The sequence below is a fragment of the Panicum virgatum genome, chromosome 9K (assembly GCF_016808335.1).
Source record: "Panicum virgatum strain AP13 chromosome 9K, P.virgatum_v5, whole genome shotgun sequence".
NCBI classification, from domain to species: Eukaryota; Viridiplantae; Streptophyta; class Magnoliopsida; order Poales; family Poaceae; genus Panicum; species Panicum virgatum.
In genome coordinates this window covers 18,621,473-18,645,840 of record NC_053144.1, presented here as the reverse complement: position 1 = coordinate 18,645,840, position 24,368 = coordinate 18,621,473, and the positions used below count along the sequence as shown (strand labels likewise).

Here is a 24,368-nt window from a genome sequence, read left to right as displayed (position 1 = left end):
TCAGGATATCCTGTGCAATCAAGCTTATGATGCAATCACCGTGCAATCCAACTAAAAAAAGTTTCAAAAAATTCTGAAAAAAATCTTAAATGTGCATTTGAACTATTACTTTTGTCAGAAAATTTGTCTTTTTTGTAACTTCCAGAGGAGGACGAATTTGACCCTGAAATTTTATATATAGATGAAGTAGGTTGAGATGCACATTCAAGATTTTTTTCAGAATTTTTTGAAACTTTTTTTAGTTGGATTGCACGGTGATTGCACCATAAGCTTGATTGCACATGATATGTCTCCTTTCCTCGGTGGTAGGTCTGGTCAATTAGAAATAGAATTGGGCACATGTGGGACCCATGAGGCTCGACTGCTGAAGAGTTAGCTAATGCACATGATCTTAAGAAATTATAAGTTTCTCTTTCTATATTTTTTTTAAGTTTAGTTTGTGTCTTTAAAGTTCGATAACTCTAGCAGGGTTCACGACTTCCTTGGCATCCTAGCAATGTTTGTTTTATGGGTGCTAAGACGGTTCTTGGACCAATGGTGACGACTCGGGAGTCAGGAAAAGGGCAATATGGATGTCAAGCACTGAACTGACACTGCACCACTTAGGTCCAGTGAAACATAACAGACGCAACTACTAAAAAGTTGCAAAATCTTTATGACATAAGTATACAGACAAATATGGAGAAAAATCATGTTCCTGTGCTAAGATTTGAAGGACTACGTCCAGGAGACAGAAGGAAGAGAAATATGACGACACAACAATTTTGTTCGAGTAGTTCAGATATGTAAATAATTAGGTTCTCATGTTTTAGTCTGGGCATAAAGTATCTTGTCCCTATTTCGTTGTGGTTGATGAATTGTGAGACATGGAAGCTGGAACCGTAGCTGGCAAAGACTATAATTAGCACTAACATCCATATACCAGTTAGTTTGTCTAAAATTTACATGGTCTCTCCAGAGTCCAGACAACAAGAAAACAAGCCATATGCCTTTTTATGCTGCTGCTACCCTCGGCCGTATGACGATCCCTTGGATGCCATTGGTCTCCTCTTCTGCTGAGAGCTAAATGTGGATCCAGATTTAACAAATCTTCTGCCTGTGCTGTTTCTAGGACGTTCTTCAAATGATTCTTCAGAATTTACAAATCGCCTAGCATTTTCTTCTTTAGATCTTGCAAATCTCCTAGCATTTTCAGCAACCTCTTGCCTCTTTTTCATCTTGCTAGTGCTAGGCCTATACAAAATAACTGAGCGGCCGATTTGGTCAACAGCAATAGATCCTGTTGACTCCTCAAGTTGCAGTATCACATCGGTTAGTTCCCCAGGGCAGTTCCCGTGAATCTTTAGCTGTTATAGCATAGAAATGTTGGTGAGAAGAACGTGATAGATGTGAGAGGAATGTTGAAGGAAATGGAAAACCAAGCAAGAGCCTAATATACACTGAATCTTGCATCCTAATGTTACTCTAGCACATGAATTGGATCAAAGAAAATTTCATGAGAAAATTATCACAACTGTCAGGCATCAAATGCACAAAGCCACCCAATTCCAGCATCATGTCCTCCCAACTTGGGCAAGTAGAATACACGATTTCCTGAGTTTATATTATGCTGATTTCAGTTTCATGAAAAACTTGAATACATATAACTACAAGGTGAGATTTCTTCACGTAGGTCTAAGGATGCTACTTATTGAAAGTTTTGGAACAAAATCTTCTGTTAGTAGGAAGTATGAACAATAAACTTTGATGTCCATACCAACATTGATGATCTGGAACCTCCAAAGTCCAAATGCAAACAGAAATTAGCCCATTGGAGCCTATGTTGATCATAAAAAATCAGCCCAAACCAACCTTATCATAACAATCTCCACAGCACAGTTTCAACCTGTCACCCATTCCATCCACTTAAGACCCAAGTGAGCCAATATTCCAGCTTTGGACAGTTGGCTGTCCTATTTAATAATTCAGGATTAGCACTTAGCAAAACCAACTTCTAAACCTACTTTTGATGAATAAAATATGGAGTCAATTATTACCGGGCAGGAGAATCTTCTAGGTTTTAGCATCAGCACCTGAGTGAACATGGGGGTATGTGTGCTCCGTGAGCATCAACTCGTATTCTCAGATCTAACTGCACCTAACGCTATTGCTTAGATTTCTTCTCATTCCCATTAAGCCAGGAACTTAATAGAGCTATAGATATTTTTTTTCAGTTAAATGTAACATGACCCAACTAAATACAGTAACAGCCTAACAGGTCCTGTTACTAGTTTGTTTCAGCCCTCTTGTAATCAACTCAGACCATTATCAGATACCAGCCTATATGGAGTCAACACCGCTCCCACCCATGTGCAATCAAATACCAATCTATCGCGTATAAGAAACATACCAATCTATGGCATATAAGAAAAATATCAATCTATCGTAGTCTTAGCCCAACACTGCGGCTCAGTCTTTGCCGGCTTGCCAGCAGGAGGAACTCCATCCATCCGGCGGCAACCAGCTTGCCGCTTCCACTCTGGTGAATCTGGTCTTTTGGCTGCTTCCTCACCGATCTCTATCTAAGCAAACCAGCTTCCACGTATCCCTGGATCTGAGGAGGATGTGAAATAAGATGAAGAAAATGATGGTGCAGGTGCCATGCAAGGCACATTGGCACAAGGCAGATTCAAGATGCTTTTGGTCGGCGCAATAACTCCCCTCATCTTCTCTAGCTCCTGATGTATCCAGGTTCCTTGATCTTGCTCATGACGGATGCTGCTGGGATGTAAAGATTTTCTTTTTTTTGCATTTCCTCGAAATACAGATTAGTTCCCTGACAATTACGAGTAGATGTCCCTTGGAATTGGATCGGTATTTCCTTTCAAATCAGGAATTCAGGATACTTCAGAGTGGTTCATGGTTGGCCGGCGCATCCATGCTGGTGAAGTAGGTGAAGCCGTGAAGGCATAGAGCTCGCCAGCATCCTGCTAACCACCAGGCAGCCTCAACTGCGCACCAGTACCCGATAATGCGATAACGCTACCCAATGCAACAAAACAAAGGGTGTAATCACTGTTATACCACCAAATACGTCGCAACCCCATTATATTTTCATTTATGTTACAATTCTATGAACCAAACATTGTCATAGCGTTGATGGTGCTCTATATTAAGAAAATGGAAGGGTATATAAAAAAGAAGGGCTATACAATATGGATAGTGCCATAGTGGATATAGACAGGAGCATATAAAGGCATAAGGATTGATGCTTACTGAAGCATCAGTCTCGTAGGTTCATGTACAAGAGTGGACTCCAAGCCAGCTTCTTGCTCAAGTTAATTGTAAAGGAGGCAAAACTGGACCAGGAAAGAAAAGAGGCAAGTAAAATGGAATGCAATTGGTGATTGGCATGGTTTCCTAGAACTACAGGGTTGGAGTTGATACTTTTTTCAACTCATGTGGATAAAAGTTTCGTAATTTTTTCTTTGCCAACTTAGCTTCTAACCTTTGTGCATCTGCATTAACCAATTACAGGGGCAGCAATGAAGGGTGGCACAGGAGCCACCACCAAGGTGGATAAAACTCAACCAGTCACAACTAAGTTTCATAGACCTTACTCCTTCAGCTACTTCCCAGTCAAGTTCAACTATACAGTTCTAGCTGGAATCGGCAGCACAGTGGCAACTCCAACTCAACACTATGTTCCGAATTAGTGATTGAACTATGAACTGATGAAGAAACCCTATAATGGAATCGCTTCCTAGTTTTATCCAAGGTGTATCTCAGGAAGTGGTTTACTGATTTATTTGGCGAACCAACACGCCATTTCCTCCTAGGCAAAACTAAATGCACCATGGATTTGACAATTAGGGGCGAATGAGGAATACCTTGAGGAGCTCGTTCGACTCGAGGTTGTCACTGAAGGCGGAGACGAGGTTGGGTGTGACGCCGCCCTTGCCCACCTGCTGCGACTTGAGCTTCTTCCCGAGGCCGTGGGCGTACGAGGCCAGCTCCTTGCGCTCCTTCACGCTCAGCTTCGGCCGCGGCAGCCGCGGGAGCACGAACGACCGGGGCGCTTCCGCTTCCGCCTCCGCCTCGGCCGTAGACTCCTCCTCGTGACTCTCATCCTCTGCATCGACCAGGTCCCCCTCCGCGTCCGGCGCGGCTACCGCCTCGGCCACGGCCGCGGAGGCGGAGCCGTGGCCCAGGGAGGACAGGAAGCGGTAGGAGGTGGAGATGCGGAGGCGTGGGGGCGGGATACGAGGGGGAGGGACGGAGCGGAGGTGGTAGTTGAGACGGGCGAGAGGGAGGCGGAGGAGGGTCACCGCCGCCGCCGCTGCCGCCGCCATGATTCGCGAAGGGATAAGCAGGGGATAGCAAAGCAAAACTGCAACAGCGGAGGCAGAGGAAGATAAGAAAAATTTAGGACCCTGCCCCCACGTGTCAGTGACCAATAGTATCTGGAAAACTGACGAGGAAATGCGTATGGAGAGAACTTGCATTTCAACTGCTGCCAAGAATTCGAAATTTTCCATTCCTCGTCGTACATTTGTCTTGACAAATTTTGGCCATTTCAGGGCAACCAAGTGCATGTCCAATTGAACATATACTTCTGCACGTAATGAAACGCACCTCTTCTTCTTCTTCTTTTGATATAAGAAAACGCACCTCTTGGACGAGAACCAAATGAGCCCTCGAATCCTGATTTCCATGCCAAAGACACGATTTGAACAAACTTGTGAAATGATAAAGAATAGTTGGTGCTTGATTTCTGATTTTATTGCATGTTCAAAACAAAAAAAAAAGGTATGGTTATATATTGACGGGATAGTTGAAGAATGAAATAAACATTAGTGTACAGTTCCTGCCATATGGATTTAAACAATGCTGACGGACAGGCAGGAAGCCATCCAACAGGCAGGTTTCAGCAAAATTACAGATTTTCTCTGACGATAACGGACATAATACACAGTGTACAAACACGGGGGTATGTATGGCTCGGTGAGCGTCTCAGAAAACTTGGGCAACTTTACTTGCAAGCACACGTTCCCGTTTCTCGATGTAGTCGTAAGGGAACCAGCCAGCTTTACCCCTGCATTCACCTTCAGCCCATCCATTGTTCGACACCTGATTAGGAAAGTTTTCGACAGAAGTTCAGTGACCAAATTTGCATTTACTGCGGTCGAGAACAAAGGAATCAACATGAAGCTGGTTGCAGCAGAGGTGTAGCATGGGCAATCATTTAAACTGCTGTCTGGTCGGTACACTTGGCTAAGCTAAGGAGCAAGTACTGTTACTCTGAGAAAGCACTACCTTTCGGACCACTATGTAGTCACCAGCTGCAAGGTTGAGCTCGGTGTCGCTCTCAGCTCGATATGATTGGATGGCCTATAAAAGAAAAATGACCAAATATAGTAAGATTATCAATTTATCATGATATGGTTAGCAGCTAAAAAACTTGTGCAATGTGATGAAGCAAGTTACCTCGGCCAAGAAGTACTCCACAGTCTCGACCAATTCTGCAACAGTGTTCCTCATGAATATACCATTGACTTCTTCATATGCAGGTGGAGGTGGCATGGAACTTTCAACAACCGGAGGAGGTGCTCCTTCAATTCTTTGGCGCTCAGATACCATCTAGAAAATAAGAGTGCTTCATCAGGATTACCAGAAACAAAGGGATTTTTGTTGAAGACATGAAGTTTCTTTAATACAAGCATGGTAAGGAAGTAATGTGAAACTATCAGTACCTCTCTTTCAAGCTGATCAAGAATTTGTAGGACCCTTTGGTGGTAATTTCTTTCAGATTCAACCTTCAGTTCAGTCAACGAATGTAATGAGACACAATAGCAAAGCTCAAGACTTACAAGAAAATAGTAAACGACCACCCAAAAAACAGAACAGTACAAAGAATGTACCAATGCAATAAGTCGCTGCAATGTCAGCCTTTGCTGTTGAGCTTCAACAGCAGTCATTGCTGCAACAGCTTCTTTGCCCAAAACCCCCATATTTGATTTCAACTCCTGCAGCTTTGTCTCAGCTGCCTCTAGCCTTGAAATCATATCACCATTTCCAGATGCCTCTCTTAATTTCATTTGGCGCTTCGAAACTTCAATAGCCTACAAAAATCCAAGAAAATTTTTAGTTTTTTCAGGGACAACAAATGGAAGGAAGGTTCTGAAAATTCCCCAAAAAGGAACAGTATAGCATGCCTAAGTGATTTCAAGTTACAGTGCAAATATTAGAAAGTGTTGTGAGCAAAATGGGTAGTGTGACTGACAAAGTGATGTGGAATAGGAATAAACATAAAACAAAGAAGATTCTGAACAATGCCTAAAATTGCATGTCTTGATTCGAAAAAGTTTTATCACTACATTATTCGTATCTGAGGTGTACTAAAATAGTTCTTGCTATGACATTTTAACATGTAATATATATTTCGATAGTAAGAATTGGTGTAAAGATTGCTTGATACCAAAAGCAAAGGTGACAGTGGATGTGGTTTCTTGTTAATAGCAAGATACAAAGACTAAAGTCAAACGTAAATCAGACACATAGTGAAGTTACCTGCGCTTCAGCTTCTTGACGCATTCTGTCGTATCTTTGGGCAAGGTGGCGAGCATCCTCCAAAGGAGCTCCCATAACCATAGCCCTCAGTGGTTCTGCAACCTGATGGTAGTTCACGTTACTTACACAAAGCTTTGTCTAGGTTTGATTTCAAGACAAATGTACAAAATATGTAAGAGCATTATGGCACTCATGTCAAACAAGGAAGTTAATAGTTTGCAAGAGGGAATTACCCATTTAGACAGGTAAGAGATGAGAAGTTCAAAAAAAGAAAGAACATCAATAGAAAACACAAGTTAAAAAAGCAACTTCACAAGCCACTATTCTCAGTATCAACCAGCTACAGTTAATTGCTAAGGGTAAATCAACATACCTAGACCCATGCACAGCCGATTTCCACTTTTTCCTACAGTCCTATCTTCTGTTTTGTTGGACTTTCATTTAACATAAGAATAAGAAATTAAGAAAATGTTATGAAATGGGAGTTTCAGTACACTTAATACTTGACTGTTGCTTGTTCTAGTTACATATAAGATGAATAATGGCGATTTAAATATCAAAAACTACCCTAACATGCATTCTATACTATCAGTACAGCACAAAGACAAGAATAAGGGAAATGATAGTGTTCTATCCTGTGCTAACTGACAATTAGTCCAACGGAAACTGCCGTGCATCAAATACTTGTGCCAATTCCCAAGTCTGATGCAATAAATTTAAAACTATTGCAAGCATAACACACAACGCACCAGTTGCTCGTATTCCATAATCCCACATATCCAGACTGATACGTTACCGGTATAAAAGCAAACAATGGTTCATACCTGCGTGCCCAGGGCTTTCAGCAGGTTACCCCTTTCCTTTTCCATCATGGATCGTGCCTTGGCGAAACTCAATGCTGCCTTCGACAGCGTGCTTCCACTGGTACAAGTGTTCTCAGTGCCATACTTCTTACCGTCCTCACACAACTTGTTCCCTACACGCCACAAAGCACATTACTTTCCCCGTTCCAAAATTCAAATTCCGGGTTCACCGAATGAGAGACGGCAATCCAGCTGCTTACCGATTTCGACTTGCTTCGACCCCGTGACGATGTAACCCTCGACGCCGCGGACTATATCCCTTTGGAAGTGCTGGGAGGAAAACGAAAACGCAACGCATTATGTAAGCAGAGCCTCCACGGAGCTATGGTAGTATGAATGAAACCAAGAGAGGACCGTGATGAGGGAATCGTCCACCATTTACCTTGGCGGCGCGCGTGGAGATGTAGAGCTTCTCGAGCTTGGAGTGCTGCTGCGCCTCGGCCTCGTCCGCGAAGGCGCCGTCCGCGCCGTACCCGCCCCCGAACTGCTTCATCACCGCCTGCGAAACAGGACGCGGCCGCGAGCGCGGAGGGGGCGCCATCATCAGTCAGTCACCAACAGCAACTCCGACCGGCGACGGCGACCGGATCTCGTGGGCGTGCGGGCGGTGCGAGCCCGCGGCCGGGGAGGACGGCGGAGATCGGGGGCGGGGGGGGGGGGGGGTGGGGGGGGGGTGCGCTCACCTGCTGCTGCCGGGCGACCTGCTCCCGGAGCTTGGAGGCCTGCTTCCGGATGGCCTCCATTGGGCGCCGCCCTCTCCGGCGCCGCTGCCGATCGAGAGGGGGACGGAGGCGAGCCGAGGAGAGATCTGAATCGGGGAGGAGGGAGGGAGGACGGAGGAGGTGGCGTCAGGCTCCCGCTCCGGCGTTCTTCTGTTCCCTTTCCTTTCTCCTTTTCTGTTTGTTGGAATCGGCAACGTTCGGGCGGCTGAGATGACGGGCAGTCCGCAACCGGAGGTGGGTACTGCCAAATACTCTCAAAAAAATTCTAAATTTCGTTTTTTTAGGAATCAAATAATTTTAATTGTGATCAAATTTATAAAAAAATTACTAATATTTGTATATCCGAATAAATGTAGTGTAGAAATATATTAAATGATTAATTTAAAGATACTTATATTATAACACAAATATTAATACTATTTTATATAAATTTAATCAAACTTAAAATTGTTTGATTTCTCGAAAAGCGAGATTTATATTGTTTTTAGACAGAGGAAGCAGTTCTCAACTCCGGCTGTTTCTGCAACTGCACACCGACACACGCTACGGTGTATAGACGTTGCTCGTATGATCATGAGGCTCTATGATCATTCCTGGCCTCCTGGGGCATTTGAAATGGATACACAACAGTTACTACGGTTTACTAAATTACTTCATCCGCTTTGAAATTCCAGATTAGTCAGATCAGAAAAGTTTTAGATCAATCCAAAACCCAAACTTATATCCCTAGCGGTCGGCTTTCTAGGTAACACATCACACCATTCATGTGCTGCCATAACAAAGACCACATTGTGTCTTGATCTTTGTCCAAGGCAAAGAACATATCAGAAATTAATGGGTGTTTAGTTTGAGAAATCACCTCTTCCTAAATGGCCCGTCATGAGTTTAGCCCGTGATTTTAGTGGGATGAATCCATCACATATGTTTATACTCCCTCCTTTTTCTTTTTGTAGGGATACACACCCTACAAAACTTTACGACGTTGTTAGCTCACAGCTGGTTCATTAGGCAGAAATATAGCAGGTGCAACCAACGATCTAGACAGCACAATCACATGGCACTATGGCAATGATGATGGTACGCCGGCTGGAGGAGTTTTTTTTTTTTTTTTGATAAAGGCTGGAGGGGACTTGCCGCCATAGCGGGCTGGACACGACAATTCGTGTTGATCAGCATGAGCTGAATTATTGGCCCACCAACATCGCAAAATTTCATAACTCCCAGTCCACGGATTTGGCACATCCTAAAAAGGTCAGCATATATACATTACAGGCCGAACTGTGCAGCCCAATCCAAAAAAAAAAAAAGACAAGAAGCGGTATCAGCATGTACACACATGACATCATTCATCAGGTTGTTGACTACTTTCCTTCATGGAGCAAAAACAAAAATGTGTTACTATGTCGAGTCGCATATTCTATACATATTTGCAGAGCGAGAAGTCATCATTTTGTAACTCCTCGGCACAACAAAAGAACGAAAGCTAAAGCTATAGGGTAATCGAAAGAATGGCGATACAACACAGAAGGAACATAAAAGGCACCTTCTTTGCTACAAGGACAAAAAGAGAAACATATACCCTGAGGATTTTACAAGAGAACGGGTGCTTCAGAACCACCTGCAAGAGAGACAAAGCTTACCGTTAGGAAAACACACAGACTAGTATGAGAACCAACGTGCAGGTAGTGAAGTGCTTGGTACCTGAAGCTAGCACGCGATTCATGTGAAGGTGATTATCCTGTCTGCGATTCTAGTGCGGCACAGAGGGCACTCTGAACAGGCAAGAGAGCAGGGCTTGCACACTGAAAAGAGGAGGAAACCCATGCGGTTAGTCAGAATGAAATGTCACCTACTTCAATGCAAGAAAGCAATTCGCTAACATAGGAGGCAGTTGCTTACAGCAAAAGTGACGGCAAGGAAGCAATACTGCAGTGGTTGCAGATTCAAAGCATACTTTGCAGACATGTGAATTTCCATCTTTGTCACTTAAGGGGTCAGAGTCCTTTTCCTTCATCTCCTGAATTTTAGCCTGCGCGCAGAAGAATTTATTAGGTACGCAAGTGGCAGTTATCACTCACTATTGCAATCCAGCAGCAACAGTCACTTGATTTAATGAGTTTACTAATTGAACCACCAATATCAATGATGGAGCAAATTCAAATAGTGGTTCAGATACAAGTATATAACCACTAGGTCTGAAAGTAGATAGCCAATACTGGTTCAGATCTAGACATCTAGTATATAGCCCCCAATCTTCTATCATTTGTTATAATTCATTGTGCTTTACATGACAAGTTAAAGTTACAGCAAGTTGATAGCACAGCCTACTTCAAAAACTAATGAAATATGTATAAACAAAAGAATGTATATACCTTCAGACGAACAAGAAGTGGTTCAAACTCCGGGCTTCTATGTTCTTCTGCTGTCAGCGACTTCATAGTATCATCTGAAATTTGTTTCTCAACTAGAGCAAAATTCTTGTCAACTTTGTTTTCCTTTGTGCCATTAGTTATATCAGCTAGGTTAACTGACCGATCATCAACGTTCAAATCGGATATGCCTAAAGCCCCTCTCTTCAACTTAGCAACGAGAACCCACATGCCTGCTAGATCATTTTCCAAAGATAATTCTTTTTTCTTTGCCTCATCAAACTTTTTCTTGTACTCCTCTTCAAGAAGCTCCTTCTCTGCCAAAGCAGCTTCCAGAGCAGCCTCCCTTTGTCTTCTGGCATGTAGCTCCATCTTCATGTCCTCTAAATCAAGGCTCCATGTCCCAACCTCGTCCCTGCCCCTACTAGTTGTACGACCCTTTCTAGCATGAACCCTTGAATGTGCCATCTCCTGAGCAACTAATAACTCATTTGCTTTCTTGGAATTTAGTACAGATAGCTTTGTAACTTCTTCAGCCAAATTCTTAAGTTCAACAGCAGCTGAAGATGCCAATTCCTTTGCATACGCAGCTTCCTCACTTAACTTACGGTTTTGATTGATCAAGTCATGATGTTCCTCAGTAATTTTCAGGTGCTCATATTTCAACTTTTCGATCTCAGCTTCCTGTTAAAGTACATAGGCAAAGTTGGTTAACTTGAATTTAAGATAAACCAAGCATAAATAGGATGCAGTAGCCTACAGTCATCTAAGGAACATGCGTAGAATTTCTATCTACTAGAATCACAGGAAGGGTGAAGCAGGAAATTTGGTGAAAGATGAGCGATGATCTATAGTGGTCAGTAATCTTAATCATGGCTATTCTATATTGAAGAATGAAGACTGCCGCAAATTATACAGGTAGGTATACTGTGCAAGAATGCCAAAATACAGAATGAAAAAAACTGCAAAAGAGGTCACTAAAATACATGGAAAGAAATTCAGTTGAAAGAAAACAGATAATGCAAGGATCAGTAAGAGAACCTTGGACTGAAGTTTAGATTTCAAATCAATAGTCTCCTGCTGTGAGTAATTATTCTCCTGCTTTATGTAATTTGTCTCCTGCTCAGGGGGTCTGTCAGCCTTTACTGAGAGTTGTTGCTCAAGGCGAAGAACTTTTTCTTGTAAATCATTGATTTCCGCATTCTGCAATTAGCAAAACTTTTGGATTAAACTTTTGCCAACCTGAAGATTTTAAAGTGAAATAATAATATTGAGAGAGAGAGAGAGAACCTTCTGCTGTAGCTGCTCCTGAAGGACACGATTATCGGCTGATTTTAACTGTCTCAAAACACAAGACAATTGTTAAAAAACCATTCCGGGTAATTGAGTCTGATAGAAATCGCGGTAGAAGTTCAAAAAGATCACCTCTAACTCAAAAGCCTTCTCACTGCATTGAGCTGTCAGTTTTGAAATAGTCTGTTTTCACAAAAGAAAACATGTTAGTACAGAAGGAGAACAAATGAAACAATTAAGAGGGAATACCAGATGCTGGATGTATTACCTGCTGCATATCCACCATGGAAGCATTAGCAACTGATGCCTCACCACTTTCCATGATTTGTTGTTCCAGGGATCGCATGTGCCTTCTCTTTTGCTGGATTTCACGTTCTAAATTTTCTATCTGTTATAAAGATGTATGTCAATATTATGAGCAACTATACAATGTATATAAAAATAGATTGCAGAACCCAGCTGCGGGGAATGTTATCTTGCATGTCATGCATGCGAACAGTAAACAGCTAATTCTCAGGCTTTACATCTGCTTGCTGCTTCCAAGTTTCACGTGCTTTCCTATTTGTCCAGCTATTAATTTCTTTCCAGAAGTAACATATACTGTACCCATAATCACTGCTACGTCCTCAAATGGAACAAGATTGATACTGAAGAAACGGTAAAAAAAATGATAAACAGTAAGGGGAATACCTGGTCCTTTGTCCCTTCAGGGTCATCTATTGATTGTTCGATTAATCTTTTCAGCGAACTGGTACCAAATGCAACCTCCCCAGCGAGCATCTTTATTTGCTCAATTAGTAGATCCATTTGATCTGATGCCGTGAAACCCGCCTGATATGCCAAGCACAATAAATTATAACCAATAATAAGGCAAAAAATCGAGGGCTATAAATTAGCGAAGAGGGTTGCAAAGCGAGCTGTGAATGTAGCAAAGGGTAAGGCGTATGATGACATGTATCAGCGGCTAGGCACGAAAGAAGGGGAGAAGGACATTTATAGGATGGCTAGGATCCGCGAGCGGAAGACAAGGGACATCAACCAAATCAAATGCATTAAGGATGGGACAGATCGACTGCTAGTGAAGGATGAGGAGATCATAGATAGATGGAGAGAGTACTTCGACAAGTTGTTCAATGGGGAGAGTGAGGGCCCTACCCTTGAGTTAGATGACTCTTTTGACGATACCAACAGACGTTTTGTGAGGAGAATTCAGGAGGTAGAGATCGGGGAGGCTTTGAAAAGGATGAAGGGAGGTAAATCGATGGGCCCTGTTGGTATCCCCATTGAGGTGTGGAGATGCCTAGGAGATAGAGCAATGGTATGGTTAACTAAGCTTTTTAATCTCATTTTTCGGTCAAACAAGATGCCGGAAGAATGGAGGAGAAGTATATTAGTACCTATCTTCAAAAACAAGGGTGATTTTCAAAGTTGTACTAACTACCGTGGGATTAAGCTGATGAGCCATACGATGAAGCTTTGGGAGAGGGTTATCGAGCATCGCCTAAGAAGAGTGACAAGTGTGACCCAAAACCAATTTGGGTTCATGCCTGGAAGGTCAACCATGGAGGCGATTTTCTTAATACGACAATTGATGGAGAGATATAGGGAACAGAAGAAGGACTTGCACATGGTTCATTGACCTTGAGAAGGCATATGACAAAGTACCGAGAAATGTCATGTGGTGGGCCTTGGAGAAGCACAAAGTCACAACTAAGTACATTACCCTCATTAAGGATATGTACTAGGATGCGACGATATTTGTCCGGACATGTGATGACAACACCACTGACTTTTCTATTAACATAGGCCTACACCAGGGATCAGCATTGAGCCCTTATTTATTTGCTTTAGTGATGGATGAGGTCACAAGGGATATACAAGGTGAGATCCCTTGGTGTATGCTCTTTGCTGATGATGTGGTGCTAGTTGACGAGAGTAGGGCAGGGGTTAATAGGAAGTTAGAGCTGTGGAGACGCACGTTAGAGTCGAAAGGGTTCAGACTTAGTAGGACCAAGACCGAGTACATGATGTGCGATTTCAGCGCGACTAGGCATGAGGGGGGAGACGTTAGTCTAGATGGACAAGTGGTGGTCCAGAAGGATACTTTTCGGTATTTAGGATCGGTGCTACAAAAGGATGGCGACATTGATGAAGATGTTAGGCATAGAATTTCGAGTAAAGTCTATTTTTGGCCATCCAACTCTTGCCCGAGTTTGATTTTGGCCATCCAACTCCAAAACCGGGTATTCTTGACCATCCAATTCTCAAAACCGGTCACATTTGGCCATCCTAGTGGTTTTGATTGTGGTTTTGCTGACGTGGACGCCACATGGCGGTGGGGCCCACCTGTCAGCCCTTCTCTCCCCCTTCTCTCTTTCTTCTCTCCTCTCCCCCTCCTCTCACCCTGCATCAGCCGCCGCCCTACCCCCGCGCGCCTCTCCAGCTCGCCAGGCCGGCGGTGCGGGCCCGCGGCGGAGCTCGAGCGGTGCTGGCAGGGCAGGCCGCTGCCACGCGCCGAGCCCCGGCCATGGCCTGAGCTCGAGGCTGCCCCGTCGCCGCCGCCCGCACTCGCCGCCGTCGCTCGGAGGGGCCGCCCGCTCGCCTTCCCGCGCGTTCCTCAAGGACCTCGGGGTGCCGTCCATGCGTCCCTGCCCCTGCTCGCCCCGCGGGCCTCCCTGCTCCTCTATGCCGCCATCGATCCCGGGAGAGCAGGGGGCGGGGGCGGCGCAACCTTCTCCCCCACCGCCGGCCGCCCTCAATTTGTCGTCTCCGGTGAGGTTCCCTTCAATTTCTTGTGCAGGGAGCTTCCCCGTCCTCTCCTCGCCCGATTCCAGTCCTCACCCGGTCGATTCCCCTACCGCAGGTCGTCCTCAGCGGAGCTCCATCGCCACCGCCGCTGGACGTCGTCGACCCGCCTCCTCGCCGCCGCTCCCCACGCTGAGCTTGGCCGGTGAGCTTCACCGTGCCCTTGGCCAGCTCCACTAGCCTCCTGGCCGCCTACCCCCGCCGGCCGCCGCGCTCGCTCGCTGGCCGGACACTACTCCCGCGGCAGCCTAGCGGCAGCGGCGCCGTTTTGGGCTCCGAGAGGAACTCGGCTTGGCTCTGGGAGGGAAGAGGAGTGGAGAGGGAAGCGGGAGGCGTCGACGCGAAGCAAGTGAGGGAGGGGAGAGCTGGGTAGGGGAGGGCGCGGGGTGAAGGGCGCAACGCTCGTCGTGGTGGCCGGCAAGGCCGCGTGCGGCGCGCCGGGAGGGCTCGCGCATGGCCGAGACGTGGCCGAGGCGATGGGATGGGACGGGGCGGTGGCGGGCGCAGGCTGGTCGGGGCGTCGTCCTTGGCGTGGCCTGGCCGTCAGGCATCGCCGGCCACCTGTGCCGGCGGCCTCTGCCGCGGCACAGAACAGGGGAGGGTGAGGGAGAGGAGAGAAGAAAGAGAGAGAAGGGGGAGAGGAGGGCTGACAGGTGGGCCCATAGCCATGTGGCGTCCACGTCAGCAAAACCACACTCAAAACCACCAGAATGGCCAAATGTGACCGGTTTTGAGAGTTGGATGGTCAAGGCTACCCGGTTTTGGAGTTGGATGGCCAAAATCAAACTCAGGCAAGAGTTGGATGGCCAAAAATGGACTTTACCCTAGAATTTCAGCTGGCTGGTTGAAATGGCGGCAAGCTTCTGGCATCCTTTGTGACAAGAGGGTGCCACAAAAGCTAAAAGGCAAATTCTATAGGACAGCAATTCGTCCGGCGATGCTATACGGTGCTGAATGTTGGCCTACAAAAAGGCGACATGTCCAATAACTGAGTGTAGCAGAGATGCGGATGTTGCGGTGGTTTTGCGGGCACACAAGGAGGGATAGAGTCCGGAACGAAGTTATTCGGGATAGGGTCGGAGTGGCACCAATTGAGGAGAAACTTACCCAGCATCGGCTGAGATGGTTTGGACATGTCCACCGAAGGACTCCTGAGGCACCGGTGCGTAATGAGGTTCTTGAGCGGGTCGACAATGTAAAGAGGGGTAGAGGTAGACCTAAACTGACGTGGGATGAGTCGGTTAAGAGAGACCTTAAGGATTGGAATATCTCTAAAGAGATAGCTTTGGATAGGAGCGCTTGGAGACTAGCTATCAATGTGCCTGAATCTTAACTTATTTCTTTCGGTTTTCATCTCTAGCCTACCCCAACTTGCTTGGGGAAAAAAAGCTATGTTGTTGTTGTTATTATAATAAGGCAAAAAAAGCCTGCTCAGTGTAGAATAAAGTCCAATTTAGCATGATTGTTCTGTCTATTGATTGTCTTTCATGAACAGCCAAATTTTACAGATGCCACTGAATATTCCAGATGGTCCAACCAATAGAGATAAATTTATAATGGAAGAATTGCATCAGGAACAGATATTCTTTCCTACCCATAAATAATCAGCCACATATTGTATATTACAAGTTAAGAATTCAGAGTTAAAAAAAACTCGTTCACTTAGAAATTGTTTCTTAGTTGAGTCAAGGTGGCCTGTCCACCTGTAAAAGGGATTCTTAATTGTTTCACTTGGAAGCTGTTTCTCACTTGATTAATAATCGTTAATTTAGCAAGAATAAATTATGTATCTACCAAAAGTCTTTCTCCCCTGTCACAATTCAAATTTGCAATAACCTTTAAACCATGTCATCTTACCCCCATTGCACAGTGGTGATCCCGTGCATTGTCAACTACTAACATCCAAAATAACAATAGAAAACACCTTACAAATTAGGAATTTTTTTTATCAAAAACATTGGCAGAATACAAGAGGGTGCCACAAAAGCTAAAAGGCAAATTTTATAGGACAGCAATTCGTCCGGCGATGTTATACGGTGCTGAATGTTGGCCTACAAAAAGGCGACATGTCCAGCAACTGAGTGTAGCAGAGATGCGGATGTTGCGGTGGTTTTGCGGGCACACAAGGAGGGATAGAGTCCGGAACGAAGTTATTAGGGATAGGGTCGGGGTGGCACCAATTGAGGAGAAACTTATCCAGCATCGGCTGAGATGGTTTGGACATGTCCAACGAAGGCCTCCTGAGGCGCCGGTGCGTAATGAGGTTCTTGAGCGGGTCGATAATGTAAAGAGGGGTAAAGGTAGACCTAAACTGACGTGGGATGAGTCGGTTAAGAGAGACCTTAAGGATTGGAATATCTCTAAAAAGATAGCTTTGGATAGGAGCGCTTGGAGACTAGCTATCAATGTGACTGAACTTTGAACTTATTTCTTTCGGGTTTCATCTCTAGCCTACCCCAACTTGCTTGGGAAAAAAGGCTATGTTGTTGTTGTTGTTGTAAAAACATTGGCAGAATGGGCAGTTGACCTACCTGCATTGAATCTGGTGCAGAACCAGTAATTGAAGAGTGCTCCCCACTGGCAGATCTTAATTGATTGATCTCATCCAATGAGTCTGGCAAAGCAGATGATAGGGGGTCTTTTGTGGTGCCTTCATTTTGAACAGGCATCGAACTATCTTGTGAAGTGCTTAACTTCTGAAATACAGAGATAATTCATATTTCCAGAAGAAGAAGAAGAAGAAAAAAAAGCAAGCAGAAGCATCAAGGAAGACTATATATGCAAATGTACAATAGTTTAGCAATTAATACTTACATCTTGCTCACTGGCAGAATTGTGTCGCTGATGACTATCTGTCAAGGCTGGAATATTGTTTTTTGTGGAAACAAGTATTAATTTGGTCAGACGTTGTATCCTGCTCATTAGAGCAGCTTTCGCTTCCTCTTCCTCCTCCAGACGGGACTGCATCTTTACCTGACCCTCCTCCAACTAAAAGGAAAGGAAGGAAGAAAGGTACTTTCAAGCATTTATCAACTTACCAACACAATGATTATTCTACAGAGTCAATTTTCAAGGAGCATAGAACAATGTTAAAGCACAGTTCTATCAAGGAAACAGAACATACCTGCTGACGTAAACTCATAATTTCTTCCTGACTAGCACCGCCAATCATTCCTCTCCTTAGCTGATCGAGTTCTTGCTTTAGAGAGGATATTTCTCTCTGATACTTCTTGATCAAAGACTTCTCATCAATTATCTGGGCAGTCAAAATCATTATATCTGTTAATTCATTTCCAGAATGGTGGCATAGGAAATCAGTTTTGTATTCCTAAATATTTACCCGGTTGCGAGAGGCGTAAATTTCAACACGTTTTGCTCTGCTTGCAAATTTCAATGTATTATGTGTTTCTTCCATGTTACTGGATGCTGGGGTAATTGTACAAATTAGCTGCATGAAAAAAGTAAGTGCTTCAGCTGACCACTTCGGAAGGAGGTTTTAATGGTCTACTTCAATGCCTTCTCCAGAACAATGGAGCGAGTACCAAAAGGAATGGTTCCCTGAGAGGCAGAAAAGGTAAGCACTTACTGAGACATGACCATGGCCACTTAATGATGACTGTAGCAGACGGGTCAACTTAGAATCACGATAGGGTATATGTGTTGCCCTCCCTTCACTGAGCTTGCCAATGACCTTTGAATAGAAAAAAGTCAACAGAACTTAAGATTGAAATATTTTGATAGAAATAGTTATACAACGGTCAAATTCTTAAGAAGCTGAGTTGGTGTCTAAGTTGCTGATAGTATACCAGCAATCCTGAGTTGACACATATGATTGGCAAGGAGAACTTACGGTTCCAAGAGTTAAAAGACTCTTGTTAATATATGCGCCTTCCCTTCTTCTTAACCCTGTAGTCTCTGTCTTAGAGCTCTCAGACCCAGCTAAATCAATCAAATTCTAGAAAATGACAAAGCACAAAATATGAGATAGAAATCCATGGGCAACTGGAAAGTGTAAACAGAATGATTATTAGGAGCAGAACAACATACGAGCTGCGAATACATGACCCCTTCATACTCATCGCCACAGGCACTGCTTTCAATCATCTGAAGAAGAGTACAGATATGCTATGGGTCAAATAAAGAAATACAGCATATCACACATGTGGTTAACAAATATCAGACAGGTGATCCAGGAACTCAGGAGTATTTACTATTTAGGGCATAAGAAGAACCAGAACTGCATTAGTCATTAAATACTGAAGGAAATTATAAACTCACCAAAGTGAAAATTGTATGACTTCGGCTGCTAAATAAGTTGAAGTTATTAGAGCCAACATGACGATGTTCTGTCATGTTACATAATATTAGGTTAGATGTAAAAAAACGAACCCACACTACTTTATTACACAACTGAAATCATGACATGTTTCAGAAAAGTGAAAACAGATTTCCACTTCCAGTAGTTAACATCATTAAAAACCCCAATCAGTGGGGGAACTGGAAAGAACACCCACCCCCACCCCCACCCCCCACCCCCCACCCCCGCCATCGCGCGCGCTTTGCCCTAGAACATCTATATTCCTAAGAGACTCTTTATATTCCTATATGGCTTTCTATAAATACACGGCCTTCTCCACAGATGATTCATCTTCTCAATCCTCCAAGGTTAGTAACATACAACATACATATTACATAACCAGGTGAATAACAAATATGGAAAAGGATAACTCATGACTGGTCAATTTCATACAGTGGTATTTGAGAATCTTAGAAGCAGAACCCAATCCAATTAGTGGACAGGTTGGTTGAAATGTAGGTAGAAGCCATTAAAATATGAATCTGAAAGTAATACCATAATATGAGATTGTACCCCAAGAAATAGTCACATCTAACGTCCAGAACAAGAAAAATATCTTCAGTAACAATGACAGAGTAAAACATGCCACCAGAAATCATGATGCTAGTAACATATTAATAACTGGGAAAGATAATGTAATCACCTTCACCAGCTGCAATAAAAGAAAGAGCGTGTCCTGGAGACAAAACTACTTCTTCTTTTATTCCTTCTACGTAGGTTCCCTAGAGAGAGAGGACAAATGGAAGTAATTAGAGAAGATCATAAACAAAACGATAACTGCTACGGATGAAACTATAAGGTACATTTGCATGTACTGAAGAAAACGCCGTAAGCAAGTAAAAAAACAGCCTAGGAGGGTTAGACATGAAAATAATGTTGTATGCTATGATTAACATAAATAAGATCATTTAATGTTAATCACTCTAAGCAAAAAATGGCACTCAACAAAAACAATATACGCTTGACTTCACATTCACAATTCACCAATTGAAGGCAACAAACTGCGTCCAGATAACAATTTTGAGTAAACACTAAGATAATTCTACCTAAGTAAGAAGTAAGGACAAAAATAAGATTTTTTTTTGTTTTCATAACTTACAATTAAAACATTCAGTTAAAATTATTTGTCAAAAGGTTCTAGAGATTTAAACCTGTGCATCCTCCCGCACACGCAAATTTTGGCCAGTAGGATCAAGTAGATCATTGATAACCTGCAATGAGATATACAGATTAAATCTATTCATATAGTACAAAGCTGAAAGTGCATAGGGATATGGATAACGTTGGCATAGAAAACGACATCAAATTTTGCTTAGACCTCCAAGAAAGGAAAATTAGACTCGATAGTCTAATATGCCCATAAAAAAACAGGTGGCAAATATTTGTACAGCATGGGAGCAACTACTTCAGGAAAGTATAAATTCTGCATAATAAAAAAATTGTAGCCAGCAAATTTTTTAAAAAAAATGTATATGAGTAGATAAAGTGGAAGTGCATTCCAAGTGGAATTATCAAACAAGAACCCTTTTGTGAAGGGCCAAGCCAGTCAAGATAAAACCATAGAGTGAATCAAACAAGAACCCTGTTGAATAATCAAATAAAGTAAGACCAAATGTATGCATTGAAGAAATTTATGAAAATGGTACAGCATTCAAACTTGTTCAGGTAGTATACCTCATTATAGATTTCAAGATACGATACACGGAGCAAAAATTCCCTTCCAGGACTCTGTTGATCAAGACAGGAAAAACAAGTATTGCAGTTAAGGACATACTGCCATATAAAAGCTAGAAAAATAATCATAAAAACAGAATTGCTTGATATTGCGTATCTCAAGTTTTTACTGCCATACTTCTTGGATCATGCTGAAGACATCCTTAATGGCTAGTGGAATAATTCCTGGACAGTTCTGGTCACCCTGCAAAAATATCAGAAAAGATAAATGGATCAGTATAAGCATCCATGCTGCCTTAAAATATCATGCATGCAGGAGCATATGTTTAACATGTAAAAGCCATATTCATGTGTTATAGTTACTATCACTTGCAGTAACAGTTGTAAAAAATATCTTGAAAGTAATGTGCTAGAGGAAGAATCTAAGAGTATGGACCTCAGAAGGGGCCAAATATATAAACAAACTGTATGCCGGCATAATTACAGCTTTCCTAGGAAATTAGCTTGGTATTTTGTACCAACAGATTTTGGATATGAGAACTTACATGCATTGTGTGGGTCTTCCCACTACTTGTCACACCATAGGCAAAAACTGTCCCTACAAGTCAGTATAAAGTTGCGTTTAGAAATTATGCAAGTGCATTGACAGGTAAGCAACTCACTGTACATTGTAAAACATTTAATTGTGTAACAAATAAATGGTGCTGCAATTAAAGGTAGAAAATGAATACTTAAGACAAAGCTGTGCCCCATTAGCTCATCACGAACAGAGTAAGATTATATGTGGACACAGAATTCCCTCATTATGTAATACGGTATCAGTAGTGTGTGCAGATTAGCTTAATAAGAAAAAATGGCATACGGTAAAAAATGCTCAAGATGATCCAAATAAGCCAAATTTGGCATACCATTGATGCCCTCCATGGCACCTATCACAACAGGCCGAGCTGCAACATCATAGACTGCCTCAGTGGTTGTCGATGGCCCAAAAACTCTATCTGAAATATAAAGCGGAGGGAGACAGCCATTAATTAATTATTAAGTAGACATAAAGTTGATATAGCAGATGAGTAGGACATAAACTGTGTGATATCTTAATCTACACATCAAAATTGGTGCCAGATTAGGTCAGATTGATTGACTGCAGTTAAGAATGAGAACTATAGTGAGCTGAAAACATCTGTGCAAACGTTTAATAGCAGTAATATGAACTAGAATTTGAACTTATCAAAAAAAATTGCTTCTGCCAAGTTTTTTTCTCCTTTTAATCGGTTCATGCATCAACTTTCCATTTGTGACTATTGCACCTCCGGGCCTCAGGCCCATCCCGACTCCCTTGTTCATGTTATGGGAGAATCAAAGATCCGGTGAACCCCAAATAAAGTCTTATCAATTCTACCAAGTTTAAATGCATCTTGCCAGCAGATCCCTTTTTTTCAAAATGGTAAATCCATGGCAGCTTATGGCTCAGTGTTGAATGCTTTGACAGCCCAACAGGCGACCATAGATAAAGACTACTCAGACGCAAATATTTATGTAGAGCTCCTCAAAGAAATATTTCCATACTTGCAAATTAAGGGTAACTTGAAAGTTCAAACAGCAATGATGCTGCAAATCAGTGTCTCGGATTTTGGAGAAGCTACCAGGATGTGCAGTACCCACTTTGGTGCAGCCACATCTCAGGGTTATGGGTTCATACTTCATACTAACACACTCCAATAAGCAAAATTGCAACAGAAGGATCTGACCAACCGTATGCTTCCTAAGCTATGTGTAACTGTGAAGAATGTTGTCTTCCAGAAAACCAACAGTCATTACTCCTTATTCGTGGTTGTCGCAATGACTCGTTTCATGCTGACATTGTTCAGGAAGCAGACTCCAGAGTCCAAACTATTCACTCAATCACTGCACTCAAGGCCATGGCCAGTTGAATTAAGGGCGCATCCAACAAAGATAAGGTAAAGTGTCGATACACATGATGTTTCCTTTGCACAACAAAACTGGAATTGTCCTAGTAGATCATGATAATAGCATGCATGTATCACAGCTGTGAAAACAAATTTTGACATGGCTGGCTCAGTTTTCAAACATATAAGGATCCGGAACAAATTCGGCAGCTGCAGATGAACTAGTGTTGCCAGAATGAAGTTTGTTTCATCAGCCCATGCTGTCCGAGTAATAAAAACTCACATGATACTGTAAACTAACCAATCATGAATTAACAACCAGCAGCAAGCAGTTCTCTATCATCAGCTTTGAAAAGACATAAAACGGTGCAGGCCTCATGACAGTAGATAGATATTGACAACACGATTCCACGGCAACATCGCATGGCTTCCAGAATTGCAGACCATGACCTAAATTTTGGTTTTATCGTGAAGTCACATCTAAGCTTATATGCATGTGTCTATCTCTAAAAAAGTAATAGAATGCTATATAAGAACTAAGTTCAGAAGTTCATCAAGTCTCTGAATCCATAATTTATTTCCGGAATCCCCAAATCAGAAAATGGCTTGAGAGTGTAATTCCAATGCCTAAAATTGCCCACATCCCCAATCCCACTACCTGCATTGCCCAGTTGGACAACGGAGGAGCTGAAGTAAGGCTACTCACCATAAGCATAAGCCGTCGCCGGGTTGTACTCGCACCGCACAAGCCGATCCCCATCCGGGTACCACGAGATCTCGTCGCCGCGCTGGAACTCCCGCTCGCTGCAACCACACCAAATCCAGCTCAAAACCACTTCGAGCGCTCCCTCAACCCTACTCACAGCCTCGCGCGAACAGATCCGCGCGACTCCCTCCGAGATCCCCACCTGAGCGGGCGGAAGCGGATGGTGACGGAGATGCTGTCGCCGGATCGGGACGTGTCCTCGATGACGAGCTCGTCCGCGCTGGGGAACGGCACCGGCGCGAGCGCGGGCGCCGGCTCCGGCGGCGGTGCTACGGATGAGCGGCGGCGGCCGGGGGTGGTGGACCTCGAGCTGCCCCCGCCCCCGCCGTAGAAGCTGGAGCTGACGGAGGACGGGGACGACCGCGGAATGAGGCGGCCGGAGCTGAAGTACGAGCTCGAGGAGGAGGACGCGGTGGGCGGGCGGCGGTGCCCCGCGGAGAACGGCGAGCTGCTCCGCCGCGACGACGACGACGACGACGGCCGCGACGACATCGCGCGCGGATCTCGCGGAAGCTTCGCCCCCCGTGAGGCGTGCCTGCCCCTGCACTCCTGCTGCTGCTGCTGCCTGCAGCACGGGAAGGGTGGGGGAGGGGGGCGAGCGGGAGGGGAAGGTATCGGGAGGTCAGAGGCTCCAAAAGAGGTGAGCGGCCACGGCGTCGCGGGATTTTAAAGCGAGACGGCAGGAGGTGGGAGGCGACACTGTGCTAGCCTCTCTCCCTCTCCCTTGCTCCTCCTACTGCCGCGGTTGCCGTAGGCGGCAGGGGGCGCATTGCCCGGAGGGTGGGGACCGCAGCTTCCTCGCGGCTGGATCGGTGACGCTGACACCTGAGCCCCTCTCCTCCGTGGGGCCCGCGCGCCTGGCAGGGCAGGTGGGGCTCGGTAATTTGAACTTGAGGGGGACGGGCGGGGTGGTGTGCATGGTGGGCGGGAATAACTGCAGCGTGCCAGCGTGTCCTGCTTCCTGCGGAAGATTTTAAATTTTTGTTGGGGATAGCGATGAGTGGGGACTGCGGGTCAGAGAGGCGGCGTGGGGGCGGCGGTGAAAAAACCGAAAAGGCGGAGG

At 44.2% G+C, this 24,368-nt stretch overlaps 3 protein-coding genes across 4 annotated transcripts; all 3 read right to left on the bottom strand.

Moving 5' to 3' along the window:
- Positions 1 to 874: 874 nt before the first annotated feature.
- On the bottom strand, positions 875 to 4,374 carry LOC120648447. The gene is made up of 2 exons (XM_039925228.1): positions 3,870 to 4,374; positions 875 to 1,346 (listed from the first exon to the last, which is right to left on the bottom strand). The coding sequence occupies exons 1-2, from the start codon at positions 4,329 to 4,331 to the stop codon at positions 1,005 to 1,007; spliced, it is 804 nt and encodes a 267-aa protein (XP_039781162.1). The 5' UTR covers positions 4,332 to 4,374; the 3' UTR covers positions 875 to 1,004.
- Positions 4,375 to 4,726: 352 nt separating this feature from the next.
- Positions 4,727 to 8,352, bottom strand: LOC120648446 (SH3 domain-containing protein 2-like). The gene is made up of 10 exons (XM_039925227.1): positions 8,096 to 8,352; positions 7,795 to 7,911; positions 7,613 to 7,682; positions 7,374 to 7,525; positions 6,550 to 6,651; positions 5,901 to 6,101; positions 5,733 to 5,795; positions 5,467 to 5,619; positions 5,296 to 5,370; positions 4,727 to 5,109 (listed from the first exon to the last, which is right to left on the bottom strand). Exons 1-10 carry the CDS (start codon positions 8,153 to 8,155, stop codon positions 4,993 to 4,995), a joined length of 1,110 nt encoding a protein of 369 aa, XP_039781161.1. The 5' UTR covers positions 8,156 to 8,352; the 3' UTR covers positions 4,727 to 4,992.
- A 1,111-nt stretch (positions 8,353 to 9,463) lies between these two features.
- On the bottom strand, positions 9,464 to 24,022 carry LOC120648445 (kinesin-like protein KIN-7K, chloroplastic). Of its 2 annotated transcripts, XM_039925225.1 has the most exons (25): positions 23,448 to 23,797; positions 23,246 to 23,343; positions 21,541 to 21,630; positions 21,178 to 21,230; positions 20,811 to 20,876; positions 20,633 to 20,686; positions 20,110 to 20,169; positions 19,602 to 19,680; positions 18,880 to 18,947; positions 18,649 to 18,705; positions 18,452 to 18,556; positions 18,188 to 18,292; positions 17,942 to 18,049; positions 17,726 to 17,857; positions 17,416 to 17,589; positions 17,133 to 17,297; positions 12,487 to 12,627; positions 12,065 to 12,184; positions 11,929 to 11,979; positions 11,794 to 11,841; positions 11,545 to 11,706; positions 10,507 to 11,187; positions 10,034 to 10,163; positions 9,836 to 9,936; positions 9,464 to 9,752 (listed from the first exon to the last, which is right to left on the bottom strand). In XM_039925225.1, exons 1-24 carry the CDS (start codon positions 23,795 to 23,797, stop codon positions 9,854 to 9,856), a joined length of 3,180 nt encoding a protein of 1,059 aa, XP_039781159.1. In that variant the 3' UTR covers positions 9,464 to 9,752; positions 9,836 to 9,853. The 2 variants fall into 2 exon arrangements, with proteins under 2 accessions (XP_039781159.1, XP_039781160.1); XM_039925226.1 differs by lacking the exon at positions 17,133 to 17,297 and having other exon boundaries at positions 9,472 to 9,752; positions 23,448 to 24,022.
- Between the last annotated feature and the right edge of the window lie 346 nt (positions 24,023 to 24,368).